General features: G+C 47.5%; 1 protein-coding gene across 7 annotated transcripts in view; it reads right to left on the bottom strand.

Moving 5' to 3' along the window:
* LOC119010987 (myomegalin-like) overlaps positions 1–12,406 on the bottom strand; it is a 45,714-nt gene that overhangs the window by 6,504 nt on the left and 26,804 nt on the right. For 6 of the 7 annotated variants that reach the window (XM_037083699.1, XM_037083696.1, XM_037083695.1 and 3 more), the window contains 27 exons: positions 11,666–11,803; positions 11,399–11,578; positions 11,024–11,218; positions 10,760–10,942; positions 10,562–10,678; positions 10,400–10,474; positions 10,182–10,288; positions 9,944–10,083; positions 6,777–6,907; positions 6,522–6,628; positions 6,082–6,388; positions 5,639–5,843; positions 5,446–5,562; positions 5,083–5,345; positions 4,775–4,989; positions 4,302–4,419; positions 4,091–4,208; positions 3,929–3,983; positions 2,624–2,871; positions 2,465–2,542; positions 2,190–2,351; positions 1,771–2,031; positions 1,543–1,674; positions 1,279–1,395; positions 1,011–1,200; positions 808–929; positions 21–260 (listed from right to left, as the gene is read on the bottom strand). In XM_037083699.1, coding sequence (XP_036939594.1) covers positions 21–260; positions 808–929; positions 1,011–1,200; positions 1,279–1,395; positions 1,543–1,674; positions 1,771–2,031; positions 2,190–2,351; positions 2,465–2,542; positions 2,624–2,871; positions 3,929–3,983; positions 4,091–4,208; positions 4,302–4,419; positions 4,775–4,989; positions 5,083–5,345; positions 5,446–5,562; positions 5,639–5,843; positions 6,082–6,388; positions 6,522–6,628; positions 6,777–6,907; positions 9,944–10,083; positions 10,182–10,288; positions 10,400–10,474; positions 10,562–10,678; positions 10,760–10,942; positions 11,024–11,218; positions 11,399–11,578; positions 11,666–11,803 — 4,321 coding nt within the window. The remainder of the gene's footprint in view (positions 1–20; positions 261–807; positions 930–1,010; positions 1,201–1,278; positions 1,396–1,542; positions 1,675–1,770; positions 2,032–2,189; positions 2,352–2,464; positions 2,543–2,623; positions 2,872–3,928; positions 3,984–4,090; positions 4,209–4,301; positions 4,420–4,774; positions 4,990–5,082; positions 5,346–5,445; positions 5,563–5,638; positions 5,844–6,081; positions 6,389–6,521; positions 6,629–6,776; positions 6,908–9,943; positions 10,084–10,181; positions 10,289–10,399; positions 10,475–10,561; positions 10,679–10,759; positions 10,943–11,023; positions 11,219–11,398; positions 11,579–11,665; positions 11,804–12,406) is intronic. The other variant, XM_037083698.1, reaches the window with a different exon arrangement.

The raw sequence follows: 12,406 nt of genomic DNA on the forward strand, positions 1-12,406 counted from the left end.
TCATCGGCGTCTCGTCTCACCGTGCAGCAGCTGTCGCCTGTAGAAGTTCTCTCTCTGAGGGCTGGCAGTGAGGGCGGAGAGGGAGGGGGTCCGAGGGGAGCCCACCACCCCCAGCTTCTGCTCCAGCTGTTTGTGGAGCTCCAGTTGTTTGAGGGCGCTGTTCTCCTGGACGCTGTTCTGCAGCTGGGCTCGCAGACTCCTTACCTCCCCGAGCAACTCGCCAAACTCCACCGGGAGACCTGGGAGCTCACACAGGTAGCCTGGAGCAGCAATACGACACATGTCAGTGTAGAGATATTTAATTATAGCATGTTTTACTGTTCCGATGGGTCAAGTTTTCTTTTTTAATCTGAGTTATCTAGGTTTGTTTTCAGCCCTCTCATATCAGTGTCCCAAGGTCTACCATGATGCAATTCTTGATAATGTCACCAGGTGGCGCCAATGCATAGAATTATATAGTAAATATTGCACATCATAGCTAAATTAAAAGCTTTTCTTCTTAAAAAGGGAAGTATGTTGGAGTGCAGTCCTGTCAAAAATGCCTTTTTTTTACAGTTAAATATTTAAGCTTCACCCTTTTGATTCAAGCAGGGTTTTTCCTACCAATACAAGGTTTAGGCACAACACCCAAGCCTCAATCTAAGGGGTTGAAAGGTTTATTCATTATCTGCGTCAGACACGGATACGGGAACAATATTTGTCCTCCAAGATTTTTTTTCCCTGCAGAGAAACAGGATTTTTTATGTACGCTTCAAAACGTGCAGAGGGGATCTTAATGCTTATCTCATGCGCAATGAAAAGACTGACCTTTGTTGGCCTTCGTGCTGGAACACACTCGATCGTACACCTGTAGCTCGCTCTGCAGGGAGTGGATGAGCTCCCTGCTCTCACAGAGCTGCTGCTGCAGCAGAGACACCTCATGCTGCAGCCTGAGGAAACACAGATACAGCAAGGTTAAAGTCAGAGAACTGTCAGATCTGTATATACACACTGCAAGCAGACACACCCACCTGTTGGTTTTCTCCTGGCTGGTCTGCCGCTCCTGCCTCAGTATGTGAATCTGCTGGCCCTGCTCCTGACTGTGAGCCTGAAGTCGCCTCAGCTCCTCCTTCCACTGCTCGGCCTCCAGCTCTGCCTGTTTGAGGCGGGCGCGTGCCGTGAACACCGCCTCCCGCAGCTGCACCAACTCCTCACACGTGTCTGACGGAAAAGAGATGGGTTAATATTCCTGGAGAATCAAATCCATTCAAACTTTCTATGGATTTCAAAATGAGGTACCCGTGCTAGCCTGCAGGCGGGACTGTAGAGCCAAGTTCTCCTCCTTCAGGACTCTGATCTCATTGGACAGTTGAGTGACTGTGTCCAGTCCTTGGATGTAGATGTTTGTTGGTGCCCCTGGATGAAAAAAGACAGGGTTACTTATGTTATTTCTCAGAGAGTGAAATGATAGTTGTTTCACGATTGGTATTCAAAACATTCAAGCACATCCGACCTACAGGATCCTATTTGTTACTAAAGCGTTACTTAGTGAGGCAGCAGTACCTCCATCACGCCCGATGGTGGCCAGTCTCTCCTCCAGCTGCTGTCGGAGCCTCTCATTGGTTCTGATGGACTCCTCCAGACGCTGACGGAGACACCTCACCTCCCGCAGGTGTTCCTCTATCAAGTTGACCCCTGGAAGCATAATATTATGATAGATATTGCTCGCTCAAGTTTACATCAATAAAGAAGATGGCTGCCAACATGCGGGTGTGTGAATGCAGGTCCCACCTGCATGGCTGCTTCCTTGCTGGTGTCCCGGTGATCCGGAATAGCTTCCGACCGGCGGACCCACGTTCTCCATGTCCCACAGAGTCCCTCCTCCTGTCAGTAGACCTGAATCAGACTTCAGCGAGTGGCCTTCAGGGACGCCGCCCAGCTGATAGTGTTGAAAGGCATGATGGGAAAGCTGGTTGTAGCTGGAGAGGTCGTGCTGGTTGTGGGCACCAGGTGAGAGGGTGAACAGAGGCTTGTCGTGAGGGACCGCAAAGCCTGCGAAAAGACACAAAAGGGTGACGAGTGAGACGGGACACCCACATGACAAGAGAAGAATTTAATCGATTCGTCTCAAACAGGAGTTAAATTTAAAAGTCTTTCTGAATTCATGTCACACACGGCACACATGTCACACGACCTCCCCGGCCGCTCACCCCGGCTCTGCTCATTCATCTGTTTGTACAGCGTGTCCAGCTCTGGGCGAACAGCGATCACAGACAGGGCCCTGGGCCGGGGGTCGGAAGTGACTCTCATACCCCAGACGTCAGGGCCAGAGGGGACAGAGAGGGAGAAGGAGACAGGCTGACTGGAAGGGGCTGGAGGAGAATGACAGGAAGTGACATGCACAGAACATGAAGGAGGAGGAGGAAGAGGAGGAAAAGGAAAATGTAGGTACTTTGCAAGTCATAGCCAGCTGTGAGGTCCATACCTCTGGAGAACTGCATGTTGGGGCAGCTGCTGGAGGACTTGAGGAAGCCATGAGGAGGAGGAAGGACAGATGGACGGACTAAAGGAGGGGAGAGTGTAAGGATAGAGGAGGCACTTCACAGACAGGAGAGGTGAACATACGATTAAACATTTACAATACCGTCTTGTTGTGATCCGTGTCCTGGCTGCTGCAGCCGGCGCTCCTCCTGATATTCTCTGGCGTCCAGATCAGAGCACAGCTCCAAGTCTTCGTTGGTCCTGTACTCATCAGACACCAGGGAGGTTCTGTCCGATTGGTCGGTGGTCTCGGAGAGAGCGTGGCAGCTGGACGGGGTCTCTGGACGGTGATGCAGTTTGGTGTGGAGTGACTCAATGATTTTATCTTTCTGCTGAAGCTCCTTACTCAGCCTGCAGGTGTACACAAGAAAGCTATCAGTGACAAAAGAAGTGTGTCCATAAAAGCCCCATATTCAAGCCAATCATCCGCTGTAGGTGGACCAAACTGCAGCTGGTTAAAAGCACATGCTTTTATTCTCAAACTAACACTGCCCATGTAAAGTAACTACACGTTTGCTCCCCTTACTGTTTCAGTTGTTGCAGCATGAGCTCCCTGTCTCTCTCCAACAGCATCCTTAAAAAAGCGGCCTCTCTTTGTTGGCCTCGGCTCGTAGAAAAAGACCACAGAGACTCCCTGTATATGGAGCTGTGCTTAGAAATCATAGATTTCCACAGAGGAGCCATCGCAGCATCAGTTCAGTCCAGAAAAAACAAAGACCAAGTCCTTGACGCACCTCAGCCTGAGCCTGGTACGCTTTGTCCGAGAAGATCCAGCAAGAAATACTGATGTCTTCTGACAATTACTAATCCTAAATAATCTCATGTGTTAGACAAAGAAATTAAAGTAGTTCTCGATGCTGTTGCACATCCACAAATAACAATCCTCTACCAGCACAGGACTGTCACACAGTCCCACTGAGACCCTTAAGCCCGGCTGGTGGGACACCTGTAAGTCTGCTCAGCTGAGGCTTCATGCTGTGGCCTGTTTGTGGATTAACAGCAACCTTCTGTCTCCCCTCCACCATACGGAGCTGTGTGGAGCCTCGCGTGTCACGTGACACAGTAAACTAATCACCGAGATGGAGTAAGTGCAAAGTAAGCTAATAACCTCGAGGGAGGTCCACAGATCTCAGAGCCGCAGGTGATGATAGGAGGCTGCTGCTGAGGCTGAGATTAATCTGTTGTGATAGTGATTCATTTTAAATGAGAGCCTATCAAAGTATCCAGTGGGCAAAATGAAGCAGTTTGTGTTTGCATACAAGGAGAGACGAGTGGAATATAATGCTGTGAGGTTGAACCACTCAGATGTGCCTCTGCAACCAAGATACTGAAATATTAAAGCATGTTCGGTTCAGAAGTGTTTCCGACACATGAAAACAGACGCACATGTGAATATAACCTGACTCACCGTAAGGCAAGCAGCTCATGGCCTGTCTTGTCCTCATGGCTCTCTGCACGGTCACCTACGGGAATAAAACAAGGCGGACAAGAGAGATGCTGTTCAGTATTACAATTCAGTCATGAAAGCACCACAAGGATGGGAATCTATAACACAGAGGATGTTACTTACGTCCGCTGATCTTGGCGACCACTCTTTGTGCCAGGGCAGTGTTCTGTGCCAGCTGCTCTCTGAAGCTCTGACCCATGTAGTAATCGATATCATTGGCACGCAGCAGCTCCTCAAAGGCCTGGAAGGTGTTGAGAATTAGCAGTGAATGGAAAACTTCTCTGATATTCTATCTAATTAATATGTTAAAATAGTGCGGAGGGGTTCGCGGTACCTTGGTGGTGTCACCCAGGTGCTGGGTGAGGATATGGCAGACTCCTTGCCCCTCCCTCATCCTCTGCCTCAGGTGGGACAGCTCACGAGCTTGAGTCTGGATCAGAGAGTTGTACTTCCTGTAAAGGGAGGAAGTGCACAGTATTGATGGAGAGCCTTAAAGTCTATAATCAATATTTTAATAATCTATTAAAAGAGACCAACAGAAGCTCTTCTCTCCCACAGAAAACACTGCAAACGCCTCATCAGTACACCTGCCTTTAATTCTGTGACTTTGTGACATCACACTACATCAACAGGTCACGTATTTGCATAATTGATGCTGAGTTGCTGGTTTGGCATGTTGGAAATGATTTAGCACAGCTGCTCTGTTGTTGTTAGCAGTGCTGGCTCAGGCGTGTGTGAGCTGACCAATGAGAGTATTAGGAGTAGGATTTATCTTTTCCAATAGCCTCTCTGTCTCTGTCCACTCACCCAGGCCAGGTGGCACATTTCCCCTCCTCCGCTTGACCTTTGCCCTCCAGTCCGGAGCTCTTCAGCTGCGCCTCCAGTGACGCAACCCGTTCCATCAGCTCTTGCAGCTCCCTGCTGGGCTTGGACCCTGAGCGAATCCCCTGCGTGTCAGACATCCAGCCCTCATCCTCTTCGACACCGCTGGGCGCTGGTGATGTCTCAAAGGCCCAGTTTACCTAGAAGGTTAGCAATAATAAACATCATCATGAGACTAATATCATCCTAAAAGACCAGCCAGTAATGTCGATCAGAGGTTAATGTGACAGCACCTTGCGTGGGGTCCGCTCCAGACTAGAGGCGTAGTCGCTGGTGGTGGACAGGGAGCGCACGCGTAGCTGCAGCCCGCGGATCACCTTGTGGCAGCGGGTCAGCTGTGAGCGGAGATCCTGGACCAGATGCTGCAGAGAGGCCGCTGACTCATCTCCCATTTCATAGGCACCTCTGTCACCGCTGCAGTTACCAGCGTACCAGGTGCCGCCCTCGTAGTCCTGCTGATTGGACAGTGAAGTGCACATCTCCAGGTCATCAAACTCTGAAGGACAGACGGATGAAAGAGACACATTGATGCAGGATTAGTGAGGTTTTTTTTTCCAGGCTGAAAAAGTTTGAGAGGAGTTCGGTGTGTTTGTCACCTGGGCTGCTGGCGTCTTCTCTCTCAGCCTCGTTCTCACTGCGCCCACAAGTCTCATAACCCAGATCCTGGAGATCCACTTGCACCTGCTTGCTGGCCTGCTGGACCGATGTCTCCGCTGCAGAGACACGAGAAGGACAACATTTAAATACTGCACGCTAAAAAGGATTTGTTTGCTTCAGAGTGAGACTCACTGAGCAGGTCTCTGTAGTCCTTCAGCTGTTCAGCCTGAGCGTGGACCGTGGCCTCGGACACCATCAGCCTCTCCTGCAGCTCCCTGTTCTCCTGGTGGCTCAGAGCCAGGTCGGAACTTAGCCGGGCCGCCTGCTCATGGAGACCCTCCTCTATGTCCTGCCAGAGCTCCCCCGCCTCGCCACCACCGCCAGCACGCTCTACCTCCTGTAACAGCGAAGTGAGGACTCCATTACACACAAAAAAAACAACCACAAGACTGAGGAAGAACAAAACACCCGCACATAGAGGCTGTAACAGGAGGCCTCACTGTTGAGACGTCAGGGACAGAAGGAGGGCACGGCCCGGAGGCAGAGCTGTTCCTGCACAGCTCTGCCTCAAATAACAGTAAAGTTAAATAAAGTGCAGCATGATGTCTTTTCTTTTTGAACGTGTGATATGTTACCGTCTGAGGCTGGTGTGTGTGATGATGGGACGTCTGAGGCCTCGTGCACTGCCTCTTCCCTCGCTGCTCACTCAGGCTAACAGACGGAGGGCCTCGCTTCCCCACAGGCACATGTTGTGGTGATGTTTCCTCCTCTTCATCTTCTTCTTCAATGTCCTCCTCCTCTTCTTCTTCTTCTTCTTCTTCCTCCTCTTCCTCCTCGTCCTCCTCCTCGTATTCCTCTTCCTGGTTCAGTCCCACAAATCCAGCCCGTCCTTGGCTCTCTCTCAGAGCCTGGTTCTCCTGCTGCAGACTGTGCAGTGCACTCCTGGCAGAGGACAGAAAGAAAGATATGCAATTTAGACATATGTGTAATGAAGCTGCCAACGTTTTAAACACTTACCAGCAGTACAACAATCAAAACACGAGGTTTTCTGAGCATCTCTGAGACAAACACTCACCTCATCTGATCCACGGAGCTGTATCCATCCCTCTCCAGTTGTGACTTTATTTCTTCGAGCTGCCCCTCAGCTGTCTTCTGGGACACAACCCCCTCAGCTCCGCGAGCCTTCACAGAAGTCAGATAAAGATGCTGTTTGTTATTGGTCTTATCATGCAGTCAGGTTAAGGTTTAAATCAGTAGGAGGAAGGTCAGTTGCTGGTAACAAAGTGCCTTAAAGGGATTCAACAGTGAAACGTAAACAGAAGTATTTTACCTGAATGGACGCCAAACGTCTGGCCGTCACTTTATCATCGTCCTCCTCGATGCTGTCGGTGAACTCGTCGCTGCTGCCGTCTTCATCGTCTCCCTCCTCCTCCTCCTCCTCCTCTTCCTCCGTGCTGAGCTCTGGAAACACAACAACCATATAAGGACAATATCCACTTGCTCTTTTCTTCTTTTGTTTATGTGATTGAATCCTCTTTTATTCCTCTTATTTTGACTTTTGATGCCTCTCTGCCTCTCTAGAACTCTCCACTCTCTGTCCCGTTCCTCCCAGAAGTTAGTCTGGACTCTGAATCATCACTTTGGAAGTCATGGGAGTGAAAGTGGAAATATTATGTCACAGGTCGCAGCAGCAGCCAAAAACACACACAAGGCAGTGCAACCCACAACCGTGTATGTGTGTGTGTTGTCAGGAGGAAAACAAACATGTTGGATTTTGGCACATTGATATTCACCAACATGAGAGGTTTGTGGGAACTGTGTGCAGCATGACCTTTGTTTTCTGACTTATTCAAGTACACACACACACACACACACACACACACACAGACACACAATGCACACACTGTGGTTTGTTGCCAGGAAGCAGCCGCTCAGTGGAAACTGACTGGCAGGAAATTCAAAGTAAAATCGTTGTACAGAATAGGTCCCACACACACACACACACACACACAGTGCGTTGTACTAGATGTGAGTCATGAGGTGCATGCGGTGTTGAAAAAAAGTACATGTTGTACTTATTAACATAGTCACCCATACACAGACTAATAGTCTATATATCTATATAGATATGAAATGTACTCAAGTATCAAAACTGCAAGTACAATTATATATTTTCATGTATATATGTGTATATATATATATATATATATATATATATATATATATATATATATATATATATATATATATATATATATATATATGTATATATATATGTGTGTATATATATGTGTATATATATATATGTGTGTATATATATGTGTATATATATATATATAAAAAGCCTACTGTGTACTGTATACTGTATACTATGAGTGAATTATTGGCCTGGTTGATGAGCTGATTCAAAATGTATAATTTTTTCGATGATTACAATAAATATTTCAATGTCCAACTGCTGATTAAATAATTCAAAACTTCTTATTTAGCTCCTGCAAAGTCACTAGTCATCACACTTCAAATAAATGCAGTGGAGTATAAGTATAAAGTAGCAGAAAATAGAAATACTCAGCTAAGGAACAGTACTTGGGTGCATCTACTTAGTTACATTCCATCTCTGGGTGTTTGGGTGTGTATCTACAGTTGCTCTCAGCATTGTTGGGATTTACGGGATTATTTCTGGGAAACTTGAAAGGCAGGTAATTACTACATGTGTCTCCACCCTAAAACAAGTCTGAGAGTGAAACATGTCTCTGCTGTGAGGGGACAGGGCAGGAAACTGCCGGGTTATTATTGATGGAACAATGTGCTCTGTAAGCTGAACTGACTGAATGTGGGGCCCTGTTTACACACCATCACCACTCTCACACCGGGAACATGTGGAGACTGTGTGTGTTGTTTGGTGTCATTTAAAACTAACGTGAAATTGATTTTTGTTTTGTTAAATAGATGTGGAGTAGAAAGGGCTCACATGAGCTTCCTTTATCTGGGCTTCAGAGCAAAACAGCCATGCAAACATGAAAACCATGCCACAATGTCATGCATGAGGGAGGAGGTACATGGAGGGAAAACACTCATTTGGATTGATGTCTACACATTATAGATTGGTGTGGGCGTTCATAATATAAATTATCTGCAGCAATCTGTTGATAAATAGATATTTTTCACCATGTGACACATTTTTAACATGTGTGTTCTTGTGCTTATAAAGCTGCATATCAGGACAAACTAGGAGGCAAACAAGAGCGTTTCTACACTGAGGAATGGTTCACATGTAGGTTGATCTCTGGGGGAAAAGAAGGGAGGTATATAAGGACCACTGGAGGGATTTCAGGTTTTGGGATGTTTCTTAAGACAAAAATCCCCAAATATACACAACAAACAAAAGTGCTTTTCACAAAAAGCGAGCACATTTTTATTCTTGTTGCATTTATACAAAAAGAAGAAGTGTTCACAAGGATTCCATCTCCGAGGCTAAAGGATGAGAGATCAGGGCACAGATCCAAGTAAGAAAATGTCCTCTACCGAATATAAATATTTAATGGGCAAGTATTATTTCTGGCATTCACGTCTCTTGTGATTTATAGCGAGCACAGACAGTAAAACGACTCGATATTATATTTTCCAGCGGTCTTGGAACAAGGCTGAACTGAAGTCCAACAGGCAGATAAACTAAAAACAAAACATATCATTAAATTACCTTAACGGATGTAAGCAGCCCATATCTACCACTTTATATCTAAAGAGGCTCGACCTGTTGCATGCATATCTGTAACGGACTGAACTGCTGACGAGTGCAGAACAGTTATCGAACTGTGCAGGAAAAGCAATCCGAGGTTAAGCTGAAGCAGGAGGAAACTCCTCGGCCATCTTTTTTTTTTTTTTTGTATCTTTGTATCTTGGGCCTTGTTAGGTGTGCACATCCTGTTCACAAACAGATGATTTAAAAACAAATGATGGATGGTGAGACGTTTCACTGTAAGGCATGAGCTCGAGTTTCTCCACAAGACGTAACTTCACTGTGACAGTAAGGCTGGAAGAGTGACACCGGTGAGAGACAGTACACAGAAATGGCAATACAGAACAATCGCACTGCAAAAGCAATACGCAGGCAGTATTTCAAACACGATATATATATAAAAAAAGAAAACATATTCACACCACGCTCACAAAATATATGCATAAATAAATAAGACTCTGGGTTGCACGTTGCCACTTCATACCATGGAGGTTAATCTGACCAGGCTGCTGTTACTGTGAGTTGTGCTTGTGCCATCTGGACGAAGCTGCCTGAAGACTGACGGCCAGTTCAGAGTTTTTTTCACATTTAAGAGAAGGATTTTCAAGGTAATGTTCACTTTTTGACCATCAGTGGCTGCAGACAGCTTCATCTCACATTAAGTGTCACTCATCAGTGCTGTGGACAGACAGAATATCACGGAGCGTTAGTGACAGTGCCCCCCGCAGCCCTGGAGGCTGGACCCTGCCCATCCCCACCTCCAAAGTCAGACTGCCTTTTAGCTGCCCTGTCCAGCGCCAGGGTCATGTTACGGGTCCTGGCCAGGACCTCCTCCAGCTGTCCACGGAGCGCCTGAACCGAGTCGAGCTCGGTGTGGAGGGCTTGGATCTTCTCCGAGCTGAGGGAGAGGAGAGAGTGTTTTCAGAGGAGAGGCTACAGACTTACTGTATTGACAGGTAACTGGGCCTGTCCAACACCTGGGTGCAGCTTCCCTACCTGTCACTCCTGGTGTGAATGTGCGTGAGATTTTGGTATAACCTCTTCTCCGCCCTCAGGGCATCGTTCAGCTTGTTGTACTCTGACACAAGCTGCTCCAGCACAGCCTAGATCAAAGTGGCAGGCACGGTTGAAGAGGAAGGAGAGACATTGTAAATACATCAAACTCAAGCAGCACAAATACCGTCTCATCGTTATGGATGAAAACTAAATCCTACTTGATGATCAGAGCTGTCCTTGATGTCCACGTGCATGCTCTGCTGGTGAGCCAAACGCAGAGCAGAGAGCTCCTTCTGCAGGATGCAAACACATGACTTGTGAGATTTAAAAAAACAAAACAAAAGGATTGCTTTGATGCATCTCAAGGTTTGAACAGATACCTGAGCCTCCCTCTCCTTCTTCAGTACCAGCTGCAACTCCTCCTGGAGAGCCTTTGTCTCTGCCTCACTCTCTGTAGAGGACGGCTGCATGGCCTCCTCCTGGCCCTGCATCAGCTCCTGATGGATAAAGTGAACTGTGAAGATCAGGAGTACAGGTTCACAGGAGCAAGTGGAGGAAAATGCAATCACAACAAGTACCTTGATGAAGGCTTCTTTCTCTTTGAGCAGAGTCCGCAGATGCTCCGTCTCTCCTCCCATCTCTCTCTCCTTGTCCCGCTTCAGCTCACACAGCTCCTGCTCTCTTAATGACAGCTGTCTGCGGAGCTCCTGCAGCTGGACGGTCTGCTCGCTGATCACAAGGGAGAGCCTGTAGGAGTAGTCCTGAGAGAGAACAAGGGAAGAGGTTGAGGGCTTTTTGTGTGCATATTTATAACCATTAACCATACCAGTAACATGGCCTACCTGCAGGTACTGGTCCTTGGAGCTGAGGGTGTTGAGCATGTCCTGGATCTGCGCTTGGTGCTCATTCGACTGGCGGCTGCGGTCTGACAGCAGCTCCTGGAAGAGTTTCTCTTTCAGCACCAGCCGAGCCTTCAGCTCCTCTACGACCTCAGTGGGCCCGGCCTGAACTCTGGCGACGAGGGCGGCTGTCAGATCCTGTGACATGCAAAACAACATACATCCAGAAAACGCCTGCGTCAGCACACCTGTTGTAATTGTGAAAACCAGCAGCGCAGGTTTGTCTACGTGGACCAGTTTTCATAAAGCTTTGAAAATGACAGCAAACAATTTGAAGCAACGGCAACAAAGGCACGAATGAGTGTGTGTGTGTTCCACCTGTGTCTCCTGGCTGCGTGTCTGTAAAGCTGCCTGTAGCTGGCTGATGATGGTTTCTTTCTCTCTCAGAGTGCTTCTCTCCTTCTCCTCGCTCTGCTGCTTCAGCCACTGGAGGTTCCTGTAAGCCTCTGCCGCCTGCTCCAGCTCCAGCTCTTTGCCTCGCACCAGGGCGTCCAGACTCTGATGGTCACAATCACAGGTGTAACCACGGAACACTGAACATTAAAGACTTCATATTTGTCGCAAGCATTCACAGAACAGTCGTACCGTGATGGTCTCCTCGTTGCCGGACAGGATGCAGCGGAGCCTCTCCAGGTCTCGCTCCTTCTCCCTGAGGGCCAGCTGCAGCCTCCTCACCTGGGCCTCGCGCTCCTCCACGCAGCGGAACTTATCGTCAATGGAACGCTGTAGACAGCAGAAGGGGGAGAAGAAAAAAAACATAAAAATCACACTGCTGCTATTCTGGGAACCCTTGAGTGTGATGTTCACCCCCACTGAGACATTCATCATACTGCAGTTAACAGCCAAAATGAGAAGCTCATACATTAAAGGCACCAGGGACCAACATTAACATCTCCTGTTAGACTGGATCAACCAAATATTAGGATCCTTTTGATAGTATTTTTCGGAGGCATGGCATACTAAGCACGTCTTTCCCCATGCTGTGCAGTTGCAACAAGACTTATAGAAGACAGTAGTGATCTTTCATCTCCTGTCCTAAACAATTTCCTGGCAGATTTTTTACTATACTTATATGCTGACCTTACAGTTTAGCAAGAGTTTGCAAAACTGTCTACCGCTGCTTTATTCGACTGCTGCAAGATGCACACTTGGCTGTTTCCAAATGAAAAGCCACTTAATCTCCCCTGCACTGAACGTACAGGAACAATGGTTGCAAAAAGCCAGTCCTAAGTATCAAGGGCATTCTGGTGTCCTCTCACTGTTTCTGCTCGGATCCATTCATTTCTATGCCTGGTATGTTTATACATGAACATGTTTATGTGAGTG

This window comes from Acanthopagrus latus, chromosome 21, assembly GCF_904848185.1.
Source record: "Acanthopagrus latus isolate v.2019 chromosome 21, fAcaLat1.1, whole genome shotgun sequence".
Lineage (NCBI taxonomy): Eukaryota > Metazoa > Chordata > Actinopteri > Spariformes > Sparidae > Acanthopagrus > Acanthopagrus latus.